The sequence below is a fragment of the Cherax quadricarinatus genome, chromosome 85, assembly GCF_038502225.1.
Source record: "Cherax quadricarinatus isolate ZL_2023a chromosome 85, ASM3850222v1, whole genome shotgun sequence".
NCBI lineage: Eukaryota > Metazoa > Arthropoda > Malacostraca > Decapoda > Parastacidae > Cherax > Cherax quadricarinatus.
Genome location: NC_091376.1, coordinates 5,281,144 through 5,302,844, shown reverse-complemented (window position 1 = coordinate 5,302,844; position 21,701 = coordinate 5,281,144). Strand labels below are relative to the sequence as shown.

At 38.7% G+C, this 21,701-nt stretch overlaps 1 protein-coding gene across 16 annotated transcripts in view; it reads left to right on the top strand.

The window, feature by feature from the left end:
* l(1)G0196 (inositol hexakisphosphate and diphosphoinositol-pentakisphosphate kinase) overlaps nt 1-21,701 on the top strand; it is a 1,071,245-nt gene that overhangs the window by 17,909 nt on the left and 1,031,635 nt on the right. For 15 of the 16 annotated variants that reach the window (XM_070103273.1, XM_070103280.1, XM_070103277.1 and 12 more), the window contains exon 3: nt 9,590-9,713. The exons of the other annotated variant lie outside the window; for it this stretch is intronic. In XM_070103273.1, the coding sequence (XP_069959374.1) occupies nt 9,624-9,713 (90 nt within the window). In that variant the 5' untranslated portion in view covers nt 9,590-9,623. The remainder of the gene's footprint in view (nt 1-9,589; nt 9,714-21,701) is intronic. 16 annotated transcript variants of the gene reach the window in all.

Genomic DNA, 21,701 nt, shown 5'->3' with positions numbered 1-21,701 from the left:
ATCCATTAATAATTAACTTTAAAATTTCTGACAAAATTAAAATACGTAAGTTTTGTTTTAAATATTGTAATAATTTTTTTATAAAAATTTTAAAATCTTGTAACTATGAAGAGTTGGGTAATACAGCATCTTGTTACATAGTGATCAGAAGTTGGCTCATAATTAGTTTGGGTTTAACTCTCTGGCTCAACAACATGTATGTGTGAAAACTCTTACGCATACGTACATGGTAGGTACATTATTATTATTACCAAGGTAAGCTCTAGACCCAAAAGGGTCATTCAGTACAGCCTCTCCTCGCTTAACGACGGAGTTCCATTCCTAAGACTACGTCAGTAAACAAATTCGTCTCTAAGTGAGGAGCATACTATAATGGTAGTGGGTTTGTGTTAGCCATCTTTATATTGTTTTAATGTCACCTTTGCATCATTTATAACATTTCTGGTATATTTTTAAGTGTTTTTTTCAGTAGAGCACTGTATATTGTAATAAACAGAATAGAGGAAATTATCTCTAATATTATTTAGGTATGCAAACTGGTCAGAGAGCCCGTCGTAAGTCCGAGTCATCGGTAAACAAGTGTACATGGCAAAGTGAGGAGAGGCTGTACTATGCTGCAGGGAGGGAGGGAGGGATATGCAAAAGTAGGAATGTGCAAAGGATAGTTACAATACTGGAGGTTAGTTACTTGTGGGTTCCATTCTGAGGATGGTGAAGTGGCTGAATAAGAGGACCTGAGGGAAACTAAGGTGCTCCTGTCCTGGTGACACCCTTCAAGGAGATACTTTGATGTCATTAACCCCTTCACTGTCAGAAGCCCCAAAATTGAGAGTGCTGACAATGTCAGGAATTTAAAACAAAAAAAAAATTCTTCTGAAATGGCAGACAATCTTTTTTTGAAGGTAATTACCCCAACAATATGAAATTTGATGAAAAATTTAGAATTATGCAGGTGCCAAGTTGGCAATCTGGGCGTAATTTATGCATCAGCAATTTTGCCCACTTGGAGTCCTATATTAAGCCATTTCCTTTGCTCACTTTCATGAAGCACGAGAAACTCCCCATTCAACTATCAGAACTACCTTATAAAATGCGCAGCAGTCAGTAATTTGACTAATTTCACTCATAAAAAATTCCAATTTAAAGAGTCCAAAATAAACACTAGGCATTCCAGCCACTAAAGTTACATTAATTGCATCCCCAAGTTTCCTGTATTACACTTGTACTTCATTTTGAATTAATCATCAGACAAAACAGAGTTTTACCTTTTATCTCGGATAATAGAATATAATCAAGAATGATTATCATGATTAAGGGAGTCTTAATAATTGAAGCACAAGTAGTAAAAACTCATAAAACAAAATTGAGCATGTTTTCAAGCTAATTCTGGTCCTGAAACCATCCAAAACAATCGTAATTGTAATAGTAGGTTTCCATTCTGTCACTTGATACCAAGTAACTACTAATAGAGAAAACACCTCAAGTAACTGGTGATAAAGAAAACACCTCAAGTAACTGGTGATAAAGAAAACATCTCAAGTAACTGCTAATAGAGAAAACACCTCAAGTAACTGCTAATAAAGAAAACACCTCAAGTAACTGCTGATAAAGAAAACACCTCAAGTAACTGCTGATAAAGAACACACCTCAAGTAACTGGTGATAAAGAAAACACCTCAAGTAACTGCTGATAAAGAACACACCTCAAGTAACTGGTGATAAGAAAACACCTCAAGTAACTGCTGATAAAGAAAACACCTAAGTAAATACTAATAGAGAAAACACCTCAAGTAACTGCTAATAAAGAAAACACCTCAAGTAACTACTAATAGAGAAAACACCTCAAGTAACTGCTGATAAAGAAAACACCTCAAGTAACTACTAATAGAGAAAACACCTCAAGTAACTGCTGATAAAGAAAACACCTCAAGTAATTGCTGATAAAGAAAACACCTCAAGTAACTGGTGATAAAGAAAACACCTCAAGTAACTGGTGATAAAGAAAACACCTCAAGTAACTGCTAATAAAGAAAACACCTCAAAGTCACTGTTTAACCAGATACAAAGTCAGAGTTTGCTTTTCCCATCATGCTCTGTATGGGGCATGAAGGGCACACTCGCTGCACTCTCCCAAACTTATTAAAGCCATATAGCCTGAGCTAATAGAATATTCACTTTTCTTGTATTCGTTGTAACTCCCCTAATTACCATATGTACAATTTTGCATTGTTATTGCCTTATTAATCTTAAATTAGTCTTAAATTTGCCTGAAATGCTCTGCATATAAAGGGGCTTTTGGCATGTACACCCAATTGTTATACTCCTTTGTACAAACATGTATCATGTTTAAATAAAAATTATTATTATTATTATTATATCTAGGTCAAAATTTACTGCTCACAGCATATTTGAGAGTTCTGTCCTTAAAATGCAGATATACACATGAAGCTGGCATCTAAAATGTAGATCTATGTTAGAGACAGTGAAAAGGTTTAGGCAGTCTTTATCCAAGGAATTAGACCTATCCTCTTATTCCTTGGATCCAACCTGATTACCTTCCATTCGTTGGTAATACCATAAATATTATCATCATATCCTGGACACATTTATGCCATTTGCTACCATCAAATACTGACAAGAATCTTCAGTCAGAAAGTAGGTATATTCTTGTGAGATTGTGCATGTAGGTTCCTAGGAAATGGAATTGAATCTTGAAGAGATTGTGTAGGTAGAGAATTACATTTAGGTTTAAGTCTTCAGTAAGTATTGGCAAAAAATTATAAGAAAATTCTTTTGTTAATAAGTGTGTGTCCAGTTTTTAATTGTATGCATTAAGATTCAGTTTTGAAAATAATTTTGGTTACAAAGAAATTTGAGTTCACTTCAGAAATGTTTAGAGCAGTTAGAGTAATTTATGAATACGGTGGAACCCCGGTTATTGGCCGGTTCTGTTATCGGCCAGCTCGGTTATTGGCCGGTTTTTCGGCGCCCAGTTATTGACCGTTAATTCAGTGATCGGCCGTTTGGGGACACGTCCATCCGCTGGCTGGGGCCGCTTGCGCGTCAGTTTGGCTTTGTCTCTTGGTGGCTGAGGAAGCTTCTGCTCATACATCCAAACATTTCGCTTGTTTTCCATTGTTTTTAGTGTTTTTTTTTTCACAGTGCAACTGTAAAATAAGTAACCATGGCTCCAAGGAAAGTTCCTGTGGTAAAGAAAGTGAGAAACACCATGGAATTTAAGCATGAAGTGATAGAAAAGTTTGAGAGTGGTATGAAGGTGATGGAACTTGCCAGGATGTACAGCAAGAATAAATCAACAATTACATCCATCCTGGCAAAGAAAGAACAAATCAAAGATGCTAATGTTGCAAAAGGAGTAACTTTTCTAACTAAACGAAGGCCACCAATAATGGAAGAGATGGAAAAGTTATTATTATTGTGGACTAAGGAAATAGAATTAGTGGGAGACAGTGTTGTGGAGTCTATTATTTGTGAGTTGGCAAGGCAGTTGCATGAGGATCTTGCAAAGAAAAGGCCTGGAACAAGTGCTGCAATTTGTGAATTTATGGCCAGCAAAGGATGGTTTGATAGATTTAAGAAGCGTTGTGGCATACACAGTGTTGTAAGGCATGGTGAGGCAGCAAGTTCTGACAAATGTGCGGCTGAAAAAATTCGTGCAGGAATTCCAGGGGTACATAGAGGCTGAAGGATTCAACCCCCAACAAAACAGGCCTGTTTTGGAAGAAAATGCCAAACAGGACCTACATTACCCAGGAGGAAATGGCACTACCAGGACACAAATCTATTAAAGACAGGCTTACTCTTTTGTTGTGTGGTAATGCTGTGGGGATTACAAAGTGAAGCCTTTACTCATGTATCACTCAGAAAATCCCAGAGTGTTCAAGAAAAACAATGTCATGAAGAATAGATTGTGGGTGATGTGGGAAGCTAATCATAAGGCATGGGTCACAAGACAAATTTTCAAAGAGTGGGTTAATGATGTGTTTAGCCCAAGTGTGAAAAAATACCTCCTGGAAAAGAAATTGCCACTCAAGTGCCTCCTGTCACTGGACAATGCTCCTGCACATCCTCCAGACTTGCAAGACCAAGTGTTTAGGGACTTCAGTTTCATCACAGTGAAGTTCTTGCCTCCTAACACCACTCCTCCAGCCCATGGACCAGCAGGTCATTTCTAACTTCGAAAAACTCTACACAAAAGCAGTGTTTCAAAAGTGCTTTGAAGTGACATTGGACATTCAGTTGACCCTAAGAGAGTTCTGGAGGAATCACTTCACTATCCTCCATTGCATAAGCCTTATAGGTAAGGCTTGGGAGGGAGTGACTTCCAGGGCTTTGAACTCTGCTTGGAGAAAACTGTGGCCAGATTGTGTCCAAGAGAGGGATTTTGAAGGGTTTGAGGTTGACCCTGACCCTGCCAACCCTGTGGACTCTATTGTGGCACAGGGGAAGTCCCTGGGGTTGGAGGTGAGTGGCGAGGATGTGGAAGAGTTGGTGGAGGACCACAGGGAAGAGCTAACCGCTGAAGAGCTGCAAGAGCTTCAACTTGAACAGCAACAGACTGCAGCTGAGGAACTTGCTTCAGAGGAGGAGGAAGAGGGAGTCAAGGAGGTGCCTTCTTCAGAGATTAAAGAGGTGTGTGCAAGGTGGACTAGGGTGCAAGCTTTTGTAGAGAAACACCACCCTGACAAAGCTGAAACAAGCCATATCTGCAACATGTTTAGTGATAAAACCCTGTCCCACTTCAGGGAAATCTTAGAGACACCAGAAACAGAGCACTCTGAACAGTTATTTTGTGAGACAAGGTTCCAGTGACTCAAGCTGGTCCTAGTGGCATTAAAAGACAAAGAAGGTAAGTAACCCTAGAGAAGGCTTTGCTACCTAAAGTCTTTATGGAGGAGGATTCCCCTTCCAAAACACTAACTCCTCCCTCTTTTCTCTTCCCTATCTTCCAGAAGCCAGCATTAGCCTTCAGTAAAGGTATGTAGTACTTACATAATTGTTAAAAAAAAATAATTTGTTTGTAAACATTTTTGTCTGGAACAGATTAATTGTATTCCATTAATTCTTATGGGAAATATTAATTCGGTTTTCGGCCATTTCGGTTATCGGCTGACCTTCTGGAACGGATTACGGCCGATAACCGGGGGTCCACTGTATAATATTATGAATTACAGAGAAGACGGGAAAATTATATGAAAGCCTGGCTATCATTCTTGGATTTCAAAATGGATGACTAGAAATATTTTTACTGTGATACTTAATTTAAAGGTGTTCAGAGTGCAGTAACATGTCATCAAACTTAGAAATAATTTGGCTGGAAGTAAATAAATACACATAACATTTAAATAAATTGCTGGTTTTTAGACATACAGTGATTAGAATATAGAATCAGTTTTGAAATTTGAAAAATGCACATTTGTGTATGGGCTCTGGGGTCCACTTTAAAACATGTCAACCTCATTCCCATCAAATTCTGTAATATCCTCTTACCTTAGTTATATCATTTTTTTTTTCTTTGTAGCCTTCTGCTTCTGCATGTTAATATTATAATCATTTGCTGTTGTAGCCAGTGCTATCTGGATGCACTCAGAGTTTCATTTGGCAACTGGAGCATATCTGGGGAGGTGACAGTATCCATGGGCCACCAGGGACCCAATGCTGAAATGCATTTTCCATTCTTCAAAGGTACTTTTCTGTGTCAGGACCTCTGGGGTTCACTTGAAGCTGTACTACTAGTATAAAGGCATGGAAAAGGCAGCTGTTGAATAGAAGCAGGAATCCAGGAGGCTAGTATCAGATTGTAATTCAGCTAGTATGGGCATTGTATGTGCAACCACAAACAAATTCTTGTAATCCTAGACAAACACTTCTCAATCATGCACCTGTGACCCACATTTGGTAGGGTTCACAGATTAGTTTGTTCTAGTTAGAGGTGATGCCTTATAACTAATGGGACTCTCACTGATATATTGAGGACAGAGAAAGACATCCCTTAATTGGGCGTGGCCATAGAAATTTAGTAATCAATTAACATACATAAAAGTGTCTTTCACTAGTGCAAAGATTGAGCTATAGAATTATCATTATAAGTTAGTAAACATGTGAAAAGTGATGAACAAAATACAGAGACAGGTTGTGGCATTTATAAAGAGGGTAATCATAAGAATATAATTTTACCATGCCTAAAGTAGTCTCAGAGCTTTGAACAAGCCTTGTAATTGAGGATTTTGAATGATTTATTACAAATTTCAAAATGAAAACATGTTCTTTTATTTTAAGTTTCAGACTTTCCAGTACAGTCTTTTACAAATATTTGTGACAAATGTAACATATTTGTCTCACTCCTAGTTGTCAGAGGATTGAGTCTTTAGCACTCCTTGCACTATATAACCCATACATAGTACTTCACATGAATATGATGATGTAATGAAGATTGTACTCATTTAGTGAAAAGTAATTAAGTATACATGTATATACTTTTTTGCACCTGTTCAGTAAAATCTTGGTACTTATTAATCCGTATATTGTTTCACACAATTATACAGTATTTTAGTGAACTTTATTGTAGTAAAATTTCTAGTATAAACATACTCTGGTAGTCTACTGTTAACCCAGTATGTATATTTTTTTGTTTTGTTTTGTTTATGCACCTGCCTTTGTATGATGTATTTCTTCTTGTGAAACCATATTTTCTTTCCATAGCTCTCTGCCCATACATTTTATCCAGTATTGTATATTGAATATTTACAAATATTATCCAGAATTAATTTAAGGGCATCATTTACCACTACATTTTTAAAGAAAGTTACTAAACCTTTTCATAGAATTTTTTTATTTGTTTTAGCACATCGGCCATTTCCCACCAAGGCAGGGCAACTCAATAAAGAAGAAACATTTTCAACATCATTCACTCCATCAATGTCTTGCCAGAGGTGTGCCTACACTACATTTATAGAACTGAAACTTATAAACACTCCTTCAGAGTGCTGGCACTTTACTTCCCACCTCCAGGACTCAAGTTTCGCCTGCCAGTTTCCCTAAATCCCTTCATAAATGTTACCTTGCTCACACACCAAGAGCACGTGAAATCATAAAAGCCATTTGTCTCCACTCGCTTCTATCTAACATGCTCACGCACACGTGCTGGAAGTCCAAGCCCTTCAGACACAATACCTCCTTTACCCCCTTCCTCCAACCTTTCCTAGGCCAACCCCTACCCCTATCTTCTTTCCACTACACTCTCCAAGTCATTCTATTTTGTTCCATCCTCTCTAAATGCCCGAACCACCTCAACAACCCCTCCTCAGCCCTCTGGATAATACTTTTAGTAACCCTGCACCTCCTAATTTCCAAACTATGGATTCTCTATATATTCACACCACACATTGCCCACAGACAACATCTCCACTGCCTCCAGCCTTCTCCTTGTTGCAACATTCACCACCCATCCTTCATACCATTATGAAAGTGTTGGTATAACTATACTCTTATCCAAAATTTAATTCTGATTAGAAAGAAAGATTTGGAAACTGATTTTTGAACTCTTTCTCCAGATTAGTATAACATCTTCATACCCATTCTCAGTGTGTCTGATGGCTGATTCACAGCTCCATTAAGGTTGATGGCCAGACTGGAGGTATAATAGTCTTTCAGATTATGACAATTCTTAGATATTAAATATACTATAGGCATTCTGTTTTATACATTGCCCCTATGCCTGGTACCCTGTTGAACTTTTAGTGGATGGAATAATATTTCTATTCCTCATCTTACAATAGTGTACTTCTTTAATTGACTCCTTGTCTGCAAGACCTGACTTAAATGAGGCAGGGTGTCATCACTACTCCCTAAGTTGGAAACCAGTCATAGGATTTTGCTCAGAATGTGTTCCTGGATTTCTTAAGCCTGCATGCACATACAGTATCCCTTCTTTTTCAATATACAGCCTCTCCTCACTTAATAACGGAGTTCCATTTCTAAGACCACGTCAGTAAACGAATTCGTTGTTAAGTGAGGAGCATACTATAATGGTAGTGGGTTTGTGTCAACTGTTTTTGATATTGTTTTAATATCACCTTTGCACCATTTATAACATTTCTGGTTTTTTTTTTTTTTTTTTTTTTTTTTGAATTGAGATGAATGGTTTTTGGGACCTGATGAGCTGTTGGAGTGTGAGCAGGGTAATATTGTGTGACGGGATTCAGGGAAACCGGTTAGCCGGACTTGAGTCCTAGAAATGGGAAGTACAATGCCTGCACTTTAAAGGAGGGGTTTGGGATATTGGCAGTTTGGAGGAACATCTAAACTGTCATATCTGAGTGCCTCTGCAAAGGCAGTGATTATGTATGAGTGATAGTGAAAGTGTTGAATGATAATGAAAGTTTTTTCTTTTTGGGTCACCCTGCCTCGGTGGGAAACGGCTGACTGTTATAAAATATTATTAAATGTTTATACAGTAGTGTACTGTATATTGTAGTAAATAGAATAGAGGTAATCATCTCTATTATACATTATTTAGGTGTGCATTCTGGTCAGAGAGCCCATCATAAGCCCGAATCGTCGGTAAGCGAGTACGTTGGTAAGTGAGGAGAGGCTGTACTTTCTTACCAGGAATAACATGCACCATATGTCTAATAGCAGCCATTGTAAAAAGTATATAAATTAAATAACCTCCCAGGGTAAGAATGAATTTTGGAGAGCAATATTTGATAATAAATTGACACCTTTAACTACAGTCACACCACTACATGTACGGGTACCATCCGACTTACGACCAAGCTTGGTTCCGACCAACCGGTCGTAAGTCAAAATGGACGTAAGTCAAATCTTACTACTGAATATCAACGTCACACTTTTGTAATTATTTTATTTTATTGTTTTATTTTGGTATTTCATTTTTTACTTTACTATTTATGCTGTTAGTACTGTATTTTATGCCGTAAGGTTTAGGATAAACACTGTGTACAACACAAATAGTTGTTTATTTCCCAGAAATCTGGCATAAAAAACATGGTCATAAGTCAAGTGGTCGTATGTCGAGCAGGTCGTAAGTTGGATGGTTGGTATTATTTAGGAAAGTGGTAAACGATGCCTTATTTATATTAATTTTCTCTTTTGTAAGTTGTGAACTTCATTATCATCCCTCAAAAATAATTATGGACATTGAAATGGATTGAATGTAACTTTGCAAGAAATTCTTAATTCCTCTGTAGTTAATATAATGATTTCTAACAATATTGTAACGAAATAATTTTCATAGTCCTTGTAGCATTTCTTAGTTGAGCATCCTGTAATGACTGTAATGCATTATTAAAAGACTCTTTATATTTCTTAAAATTCTTTTTAATGTTATGTATTCTACTTTTTGTTTTACCTGTAGTGGAATGTATAAATCTAATTTGCTCTTTATTTTCTTTGAACTTTTAAGTGTAAATAGTAAACTAAAGGAATAAATGTTTCTTGTGCTGCAAAAATACTAAAACAAGTACTGTATTAAATAGAAGAGATAATCTTGCAAAGTTTATATGGTTCAGCACAAGAGCACATGTCCGTTGCTTGGCTTCTTTCAGCATAGAGTACTACTAGGTGTTGTCCGCCCGTCACATGGCTCGCATCCCCACCGTGTACATCACAGATTTCGACAAGGATCATCTTGAAGTGGAGCCCTACTGGGACTCTTTTTATATATTCTCGGTATGATCAGAAACTGTTCATTGAGTTGCATAGATGTTGCAAGTTGTCATTAAAATTAGCTGAATAAGAGTGAGGCTTTCCTTAAAGCATGACTGGTGTCAGTTTTTTGCTTGTCACTAACACTACATTGTTAAGGCATGAGATTAGCATAGTCTTCACATACTAACAGGAATACTGTAGCAAAGCTTATTCAACCATTCCAGTATATATACTGTGTAAGGTTATTTTCAGTGATGTACATGGTGATATTCAAATAGGATACTTCCTACAGAGTAAATTGCCTTTTAATTTATAATAAATGGTAATTTCTCAATTATGTTTGACCTTTGGTTATTTGTAATGTTTAACCTTTTGTGGGTCCAGACCCCCAATCTGAAAATTCCCCACAGGATTCAAGAATTTAAAAAAAAAAAAATTCTTATGAAATGGTAGAGAATCTTTTTCTGAAGGTAATAAAACAGAAAGTACAAAATTTGGTAAAAAATTGACGAAATTATGCTCTCACAAATTTTGCTGTGTCAGCAATATTTATGCATCAGTGATTTTGCCCAGTTTGAGTCCTATTTTTGACCAATTACATTGTTCCTTTAGACCAAATTCTTAGCTATTTCGCTAGTATGTGTGGCATTTTATCCATTGAGCACAAGAAATAGTTGAGTGGGCAATTTTTTGTGCTCACTGGATAAAATGCCACACATACTAGCAAAATAGCTAAGAATTTGGTCTAAAGGAACAATGTAAAGTGATCAGAAATTGGTAATTTGGCCAATTTCATAAAAGTTCAAAATATTCCAATTTCAAAATAGTGTTCAGAATAAACATTGCAGACATTCTTGGCACTAAAATAACATTTCCTCTGTTTATTAGTTATGTTTTCAGGCTTTACAGATGAATTCCGTTTTGATTTTTTATTCACATGAAGAATTTTTATCTATGTCAAAAAAACATAAGATTTACTGTTACGCAATATTGTAATAATTGTAAAAATATCAGTGCATTCGTGAACACACATTAGACCTACCAGCTGACATGTATTAGACGCGTGATGTGATTTGTTTACTCTTGAACATCAGCTCAAAACGAACATTTCCAATAATTTGATCTCAATTTCAAGCTATTTTGATTTCTAAAACGAGTCAAAATCATATCTATTTCTGTAATATATTTTTCATTCTATCAAATGATCCCAAGAAACTGCGAATACAACCTTAAAGCCTATACAAAAATACACCTCAAAGTTGCTGTTTTAATCCAAAAACACGATCGCAGTTTTTTTCTCATTATGCAGTGCATGCTGCAGGATTTGTTTTATATGGTGCACACTTACCACATAGATGCATTCTCTCATATCTAGGCTCAAATTTACCGCTCACAGCTTATCTGAGTGAGCTGAACTTATGACGTAGTATTATGGCTTGGACCCTGGCGTCAAAGCCATAGAGCTACGGGACGGACCCTCAAAGGGTTAATAGTCTCAAAATGATGACGCATGCAATAGGCTCTCAAGTTTTTAACCATTTAGTGGTAATTTTCTACATATTTTTTATTAGTTTTGTTTATTACTGATTATTGTTATTATTTATTATTATTATTATTATTAATTTTATTACAGTATTATTAATTTTTTCAGTAGCTGAGATGCCTAAGTCTGAGCACTGTAGTCTTTGTACACTTGTTGCTGGTAAAAGTGTGGGAAGAGGGGTCTTCATAGCTTCAGGTGGCAATATTAGATTATTATTCAATTAGTATTTTTATCATTATTTAATAATAATTTTGGGCTTTTATAAATCTTGAGTGCCTATTCTTTCGAACAGTTTACAAGCATTTGCATGATAAAGCATAAAAACAACTGCAGTTGTAAAGAATACAGTAGTCTCTTGAGTTATTAACCCCTTCAGGGTCCAAGGCCAAAATCTGAAGTGGTGCTCCAGTGTCCAAGAAATTTTGAAAAAAAAAAAAAAAAAATTTCTTACAGAATTAAAGAGCATATTTTTGTGAAGGTAATAAGACAAAAAAAAAATTCTGATCAGTGCTTACTGAGATACAGTGCCAAGAAGTTTGTCAAAAATGATGTGGTGGCGGCAACATCGACGAATTCCACATACGCGCATTACATTATTTTGCGGTTTTTACATTTTTTTCTTTTCCTTTCCAATTTTTTTTCTATTCCTACTAACATTTGGGGCCTGAGAGACCAATACTGTATATAATTATATATAAACTCACTGTATTGAACACAATAACTGCACTAAATTTTTTTTTTTTTTTTTTTTTTTTTTTTCAACTGTTGTTTATTACAATAAACATGCACAAATCTTGTATAATACTAATGTTCTATCATATATTTACATATTTACAATCACTGGACATGGTTTTAGAACTGCTGGAGCTTGTGGAACTCCTTGAAACAAGGCACCATGCACAGAGGCACCTTACATTCCTCACACATAAACCGAGTGTCTTTGCGTCTTTGTTGCCGTCGTTTTGTTTGTGCACAGACGATGCATCTCTTCTGAGTTGAAGGAAGTTGTATTATGAAATGATCACCTTCCCTCCTCAAACGCTTGGGTATATCCTGAGGAATTCGAGGGCCTTGTTGTATAGCAGGTGTTCTTACCTGGTACTTCATTATGAGTTGTCTGACAACAGACAAACAAAATTCACCATATGGTGGTCTGTTGCCAGTCTTTATTTGGTACATATTATATGCATTGAGCATTGAAATGTCCATGAGATGGAAGAAAAGTTTCATGTACCACTCGTAACTCTTACGAACACAGTCAACAAAACCAATCTGCATGTCACATTTGTCAACCAAGCGCATGTTTTGTGTATAATCAATCACTGTCACTGGTTTTCGAATACATTCATTAGTCACTCGATCAACTTTGCCACTGTCTTGCATTTCATTACGGTGAATGGTTGTCAACAATGTGACATCTCGTTTGTCATGCCACCGTAATGCCATGATGTCGTTGGCAGTAAACACCTGCACGTCATCACCACGAGCACCTGCGTTGAGCCTGGGCATATGTTTACGATTAGAACGCACTGTGCCACACACATCTGTCTTGTTCACTCGCATGAAATCACTGAATAATGGGCTTGTGTACCAGTTATCGGTATATAATGTATGCCCCTTACCAAGATAAGGTGCCATCATGTTTCTCACTACGTCACCTGAGATACCCAATAACATCTTGGCATCTTTCAGTGTTTTACTACCCGTGTATACAACAATATCCAACACCAGGCCACTGTCACAATCACAGAGTACAAACAGTTTTATACCAAAGCGTTTCCTCTTGCTCGGTATGTACTGCTTGAATGACAGTCTACCTTTGAACAAAATCAAAGACTCGTCAATTACAAGATTCTTGAATGGATAAAAGTATATGCTGAACTTTTGTTTGAGATACATGAAAACATTTCTAATCTTGTATAACCTGTCACTTCTGTCAGGCCTGGTTTTGTCAGAGAAGTGCAACATACGTAAGAGTAAGATAAACCTGTTCACTGGTATGATTTCACTGAAGACCGGGGTAGAAATTAGCCGATCTGTGGACCAGTATGCTTTTATATTATGCTTATACACATGAGGCATAAGCATTATTGTTGCAAAAAGCAAATACATTTCTGCAACAGTCGTCTCTTTCCACCTGTGTAGTCTTGACTGTGGTGATAAGATCGTATTTGCCATGGTGTACTCAAAATACTTATTACTTTCCCTGACAATAGTTTCCATCAAGGGCTGGTCAAAGAATAATTCAAAGAATTCCAGTTCATTGGCTGTGGTTCCAAGGGGACAAGTAGGTAGAATTCCACTTTGAGAGTCATCAAAGTGGTGAGGCTTGGGAACAAAATTGGGATTTTGCTTCCAATCCCACATACGGTTTGCTGGTGGATACTGGACATCATAGGCTGGTTGTGCAGGTGGTTGTGGTTGCGGTTGCGGTGGGCTGGTTGCTGACGCTCCGCTTTGTCCTTGAACTGACGAGTCAGCAGCGTGGGTCCCAGCGTGGGCTGGTGAGTCACGCATGGCGGTGCCACTACCATCACCACTAACACCATCCACTGATGCCTGTGGTCTATCCATGCCAAGTGTAGCCACATCATCCTTACTATCACTACCTAAAACTGGTGTAGGGCCACGGGATGTACTCCGTCCCCTGGGCACAGCATAGGGTACACTACCCGAGCGCATGCGGCGGCGAACATACCAACGCTTCACTGGTGAATATGATTTCTCACTATCACTACTTGCATGATCGTCGAGCGCAATAAAATCACAATCCACGTCACTATCATCATCATTACTGAAGTCAGAGACCTGGCCACGTGAAAATATTAGTTTTCTCTTGCGTTGAGGAAAAACTGACCGTGAGTCACGAGTGCCCACACCAGAGGCAGAAGGTTGAGGATCGTCAGGGTTTTCTGCACTATTATCGATATCCTGGTCATTCTTTTCGGTCACTAACTGATCAAAGCCGTAGAATTCGTCTTCATTTCCACTTCCATCACTGTCAGAACTATCAGATAGGAAGAGGAGAGTCCCAATTTTCCGGGGAGTGAGAGCTGACTTGCGACGAGGCATGGTGAACAAGGGTAACTGAGCCGGCGTTCCCACAATGCTATGCGGGCGCCTAGATTTTTTGTTTATGGCGCAGACCCGTTCTCTCACATGTAGGCCTATGAGCGTTTTCGCGCTAAATTTGATGGCGCTAGAATTTTGGCGTAGATCTACAGTTTGGACACTCAACATGAAGCCGTAGATCTACGGGACGGACCATGAAAGGGTTAAAGTATTGAGTTGCAATAATTTTGAGTTAAAGGAATTTAGTTTCAAGTTGTGATGAAAAATTTGAGATATACTTGTACGATAGTTGGCATGCGTGGGTAGGCCTTAGCCCAGAGACAAGGCAGGGTGAATGGGAGGAAGGGAGTGAGGGAGTGTGGAAGGGAGGAGGGAGACTACATGTACCAGACATGGGTGGCAGGAGACTGCAACAGTGTAAATATTAAATATTAAGTCTACAGTTCTTTACCAGTTTCTGCTTTACTTGCCTGCTCTACCTTGCTGTACCTGCTCTACCTAGCTCTACCTGCCCCAGCCTCCCTTGTCTGCTTTTCCTGCAGTGCCTTCTTACTCTTGCCCTACTTGCCTTGGCCTGCCCCGTCTGCTGTGGTCTGCCTGCCTCGCCCAGCCTGCCATGCCCTGCCTGCCCTGGTCTGGCCCACCCTGTCTTGCCTAGCCTGCCATGCCCTGCCTGCCCTGGCCTTGCCCATCCTGTCTTGCTTAGCCTGCCATGCCATGCCTGCCCTGGCCTGGCTCACCCTGTCTTGCCCCTCCCAATACTGCCACCACCAACTCTTCAAGTCCAAGGTTCATTAAAAGTTGCACTTCTGGAGTCTTGTTAGATTTTTACCATAAACCATATATTTTGGGGGGTTTGAATTATGTCACCTTTGAGGTATGTTATGTCTTCTGGAACAAATTATAGTAGTCTCCCCCCCATGTCTGCGGGGGATACTTTCCAAGACCCACCATGGATACCTGAAACTGTGAATAGTAGCAAACCCTATATACTATGTCATTTTTTGTTTACATACATACCTATGATAAAGTTTAATTGATAAATTATGCACAATAAGTCAAGAATCAGCACTTTTTTCACTGATAGGAAGCACTTCACAGCTTCTCTTAGGCTTTGAAGAGCTGCCACCATCACTACTTTTGTGCTTTGGGGCCATTATTAACCCTTTGACTGTTTCAGGCCCCTCTCTGAAACTGTCATTCTATGTCGCCCAATATTCGAAAAAAAAAATTATTTTTTCTTATGAAAATGTTAGGAATATTTTTATGAGTGTTTTAAGCCTAAAAAAAAAATTTTTGCCATCAGTACTTCCCGAGATATGGAGCCGCAAAGTTTGCAGAAAGTGACGTGCGTACGGCAACAGCTGCGACTGCCGCCCACCCGGTATTCTTTTATTTACTCTAATTCAAAGGTTTCTTGCATTTTTCAATATTTTTCTTTTCCAGGTAACTTATGTGGCCTGTGAGACCAATGTAAGGTGCATTGTTCAAATATACACTCATTATTTACAACACAATAACAGAACAAACTTTATCACTATTAGTTTGTGTATACACTTTGTTTACACAAACAAACAATACAAAACAATGTTTTTTACTATTGTTCCATAATATATATACATATGTACAGTCACTAAACACGTTCCTAGAACTGCTGCAGCTTGTGGAACTCTTTGAAACATGGGTATATGCAGAGGGGCACTTGACACTCCTCACACATAAAACAAGTGTCTCTGCGTGTTTGTGGGCGTTTTGTGGTATGTGTACATACATAACACCTCTTCTGAGCATTTTTCTTGGCAGTAGTAGGAGGCAGTTGTATGGGGTAGTGATCACCAGGCCTGAAACGAGATGGCGTGTGTTGGTAATTTCATGGGCGCTGGTCTATTGCAGGTGTTGCTCCTTGGTACTTTGCAATTATTTGTCTGATTACTGACAAGCAAAATTCACCATATTTTGGTGTTTTGTTGGTCTTCAACTTGTATATGTTATAAGCATTTAGCATGGAGATATCAACAAGATGGAAAAAAAGTTTTATATACCACTTATAACTCTTGCGTACACAGTCTGCAAACCCAATCTGCATGTCACATTTGTCCACTAAGTGCATATTGTGGTTGTAGTCCATGACAGCTGCAGGCTTTAGAATGGGTTCATTGGTCTCTCTGTTGTGCCTGCCACTGTGTACCATTTCGTTTCGGTGAACTGATGTCAACAATGTGACATCACGTTTGTCATGCCACCAAAATGCCATGATGTCATTGGCAGCAAAGGCTTGCACCTCACCTCTGCGAGTGCCAGTGTCGAACCTTGGCATATGTTTACGATTACGACGCACTGTGCCACACACGTCTGTCAAGTTCTCTCACAAGAAATCACTGAGTAAGGGGCTTGTGTACCAGTTATCAGTAAATTACCAAGATATGGTTCCATCATTGTTCGAACCACATCACCAGAGATACCCAATAACTTCATGGTATCTCTCAAAGTATTACTGCCAGTGTACACAATGATATCCAAAACTAGACCACTTCTGCAATCACACAGTACAAATAGCTTTATACCAAAGCATTTCCTCTTGCTTGGTATATATTGCTTGAATGAGAGTCTTCCTTTGAATAAAATCAAGGACTCATCAATAACAAGCTTCCTGAAGGGATAAAAATACATGCAACACTTTTGTTTCAGGTACATAAACACATTTCTTATCTTATATAACCTGTCGCTTCTGTCAGGCCTGGTTTTGTCTGAAAAGTGTAACATACGTAACAGTATCAGGAAACGATTGACACCTATAATGTCACTAAAACCTGGAGTTGAAATCATGCGTTCTGTTGCCCAGTATGTGGTGACAGTGTGCTTATACACATATGGCATAAGCATTATTGTGGCAAAAAAAAGGTACATCTCTGCCACAGTTGTCTCCTTCCACTTGTGTAGCCGTGATTTTGGTGAGAGAATTGTATTTGCCATGGTGTAATCACAGTATGTGTTTGTTTCCCTGACAATGATGTCCATCAGGGGTTCATCGAAGAATAACTCAAAGCAGTCCAGTTCACTGGCATTGTTCCGAAGTGGACATGATGGCTTTATTCCACTTTGTGTTTCATCAAAGTCATGGGGACTGGGAACAAACTCGTCACCGTCCTGCCAATCCCAGATGCGGTCTGCTGGTGGGGTCTGGATATTGTACCATGGTTGTGGGAGTGTGGGGTCGGGTGAGGCTGGTTGTTGTGCAGAGTCAGCAGCGTGGGTAGTAGTGTGGCCTGCTGATGGTGCCACGTGGGCCGTGCCACCCTCACTATCACCACCACTGCCTGCTCCCTCACTCACATCATTCATACCCATCGTTACAATATCGTCATCTTCACTATCAGGTCGTGGTGTAGGGCCACGGGATGTGCTCCCAGAGTTTCTCCTTCCCCTTGGAACAACATATGAAACACTACCAGACCACATGCTACGTCGTACATACTGCCGCTTCACTGGGGAATATTCACCCTCACTGTCACTAGAACTGCTTTCAATGACCTTGAAATCACTATCACTTTCACTCCTAACATCTGGGTGTTGTACACGACCAAATAGTTTCCTCTTTCGTCCTGGTACAGGCGAACGTGAACGTGAACAAGCCGGCCCAGCACCAGAGGTGGAAGGTTGTGGGTCGTCTGGGTTTTCATCACTAATTACGTTATCCTGGGCACTTTTTCCGGTAACACTCGCTTCAAAACCCTGGAATTCACTGTCACTGACATTTTCATCGCTGTTAGAGCTATCACTTGGGAACAAAAGACCTCCAATCCGCCGAGGAGTGAGGAACTTCTTACCGAGAGGCATGGTGAAAATGGACTAACAACATGGCGTTCCCACAATGCACCGCTGGGTCCCAGATTTTTTTCACAGGGTGCACACCGACCACTGAGACCTATTCTCTCTCATGTAGGCCTACCAGGCCTTTCCCGCTTGATTTGAAGCCGCTAGAATTTGTGCATATAAATACGTCAGAAACATTGGCTCGTAAGACGTATTTATACGTCGTAAACAGTCAAAGGGTTAAGCAACATTAAGGGTTATTTTCGGGCCACAGTAAACCATGGATAACTGAAACCGAATCCATGGATATGGGGATTTTAATGTAATATCCAAACTCGAGAGACCAGTGTGCTTAAGTTTTTATTCAAGAATGACGTGATCATAAGCTCTAGAGAAAATAGATTTTTTTTAACAAATGTTCAGTAAATTTTGAAAGACATAATACAGTGGACCCCCGGTTAACGAACTTTTTTCATTCCAGTAGTATGTTCAGGTGCCAGTACTGACCGAATTTTTTCCCATAAGGAATATTGTGAAGTAGATTAGTCCATTTCAAACCCCCAAACATACATGTACAAAAGCACTTACATAAATACACTTACATAATTGGTCGCATTTGGAGGGGATCGTTAAGCGGGGGTCCACTGTATATGATTTGAAACAGGACAATACTCTTGACACGTTCTCCAAATCGAGGCTTCCTTTGGAAAACGCTCGCTTTAAAAACAATGATTACTCAACACAGGTAAAATAGGAACAACATATTCATATGTGGGCAAGATCTTTGACTCTTTTTTAGGTTGTTATGCACAATATATCTTAGAATCTTTGATATACCCTGGAACTCCCTCCTTGCCAACGGGACCACACTGAGAAAGTGTAATCCATGATACATTACAGATCAGAACAGTCAAGAGTTCTCTTCACCCACTTGAGTTAAATCCAAATCCAAGCAAGTATTCCCTGTTCTCTAACAAAAATAATCAGAAAGCTGAAGCCATCTTAAAAGCAGAATCTAAGGTAGGCATAGCAGATTTGGTTGTATGACCAAGCAGGTCATTTAGATGGGTGAACAAAAGCTTCTCATTACCAAGACAGGATTGATTTTTTCTCCATAATATTCCACCTTATGAGCCAGTACACTATTCATGACCACTTTTGGGCTCCTGTATATCAGACCATGATCCTGAAGTATGGAAACTATGCCATCAATTCTCTGTACTCCAAGGCCTACTGAACTGGGCAGTAGAGGATTCATACCAAGTTGCAAAAATCACAAATAAAGATCTTTAAGTGATAACACACCATAAGATACTAGTCACAGCCACAAAGACCTCATCATGAGTGTTTGATAACTGGTCAACAGACAGTCCAGATGCCTCCACCTTGTTCAAGGCATCTCTCATTACATTATGATCCAGATCAAGATTTCTATAATTATGAAAATACAGTATGTGCTTGCAAGAAAGTGGCACTGAAGTGTCAACACTAAAAGTAATGACACTATGATTGGATATAACATTATCAAGAAGTATCATATATATGATATATATTACTGAGAAGTCGAAGAGTAAGACCCACATGCAACATTAATAATCTTTATTGATAAAATATTTTGCCTGTGCTGCAGGGTTCATCAGTTGAATATAGAGATGAATTACACTCTTGGAGAGATCAGCTTTGTTTGAAAATGAAGTGGAGAGGTAATTTGATGCAATTATCCTAAAGCAGAAGTTTGTATCCAGAGGCTTATATACTGGAAGGTGAGGTGTAGCAGCTTGGAGATGATGTTACAGGTGAGCTGTGCCCACCTGTAGACATAGGTATGATAAATATATCCTTTAATAAACCTTTTGTCTGGTCCTTCTTTAGATCGTTAGACAAGAGTAAACTATATTGTAATACAGTATAATGCAGTACTTGCCAAATATATTATATGTTAGAATTATACATGTCAAAGCAATTTAGAGACTTGGAATCATAGTGTCTCAAGAGTACAAGGGGTAACTTGTAAAGGAGCTACTTAGAGATTTGTCAGTAGTTTTTTGGTAGGCAAGTGCTTTTATTTTTATTATTAATATCTTAAATTTGATTGCATATACACGAATTTAAAATTTACAAGTCTTTACCTATTGACAACAACATGGTCCATACTCTGTACAGTATATAATATTTGTATATCTTTGATGGGTTTCAATAGTTTTCTTCCTCTCACAGCCCAGCCAGGCTTGTCTGGTGCTTGCCTGGTCAACCAGGCTCTTACTACTGGCAGCCTACTGGCCTGGTTGATCTGGCAGTTGGTGGAGGAAATTTTTACGATTTCTCTTGAAGACTTCTACAAATGTTCTGGCAGTGTTTCTGATGTCTTTTGGTAAGATATTAAAAGGTCTAGGACCGTGGATATCAATAGTGTTCATGGAGTTTATTCTACACATTTGTTCCATATCTTTCTCTACAGATTTGGGACCAGACTCTCAAGCACCTTCCAGGTATATATTGCATGTATCTCTCTTCCACTCTTAAGAAATACCTGTTCAGTCATTCCCAGTAATTCAATTTCTTTATTGATTCTGTGCTGGGCAAATAAATGATCTTTTGATCTGTTTCAGTTCTGATCTCTTTTTCTGCCCTGAACAGATTTCAAAACTGATCAGTACTCCAAGCAAGAGAGCATTAGCACTTTGAATAGTGTCACTTTTGGCACTATTTCCTTTGTTTTGAAAGCTTTCATTATCCACCCCATTAATTTCTTAGCTGTTATGATAATTGCCTTATTGGGTTCCAGTTTTCTGATCACAACATTAACTTACCTGAAACTTACTGAACTTTCCTGTTGTTGTTTCAGAATTGATAGTATGTATTTTGTCATCACCTTGCATACTTATATTTCTGTTTATTCCTTCATCTGAGTTGCTTATTTTGGTAGCAAACGATAAAGAGCCAGGGGAAAAATTCGCTAGTGTAAGTAGGTCATTATTATAGGTTATACATGGACTGAACACATTAGTTCCAGGCTGAGGGACTGATTACCTCAAATTCCTCCTCCTCTTCCACCGTTCTTCTCTGTATTGGACTGAAGAAGCCAAGGGCTGGCAAAACGATTCCATAATAAAATTCCCTAGATGTTGAACGAGTGTCTCATTCGTCAGCACTGTGGTATTAGAGGTCATACATTTACTTACTTAAAATCCTACCTTAACGGCAGATAGCAACATGTTTACGTAAATGACAGCCTCGTCAATTCAACCTATCAGTATACAGGTACCTCAGGGTGGTGCTCTTGGCCCTCTGCTTTTCCTCATCTACATCAGTGACCTTTTTAATGCATCCCAGGTATTTAAATCTGTTCTGTTTGCAGATGACACAACTTTCGTCATCTCTTATTCAGATCCAGTTTCTCTCATTAACCCCTTAACTGTCGCAACCCCAAATCCTGAGGTGTCTCCTGGTGTCGCAAAATTTCAAAAAAATAAAAAAAAATTTCTTATGAAATGATAGAGAATACTTTCCCGATTGTAATGACACCAAAAGAACGAACTTTGATGGAAAACTGATGGAATTACGCTCTCGCGAAGTTAGTG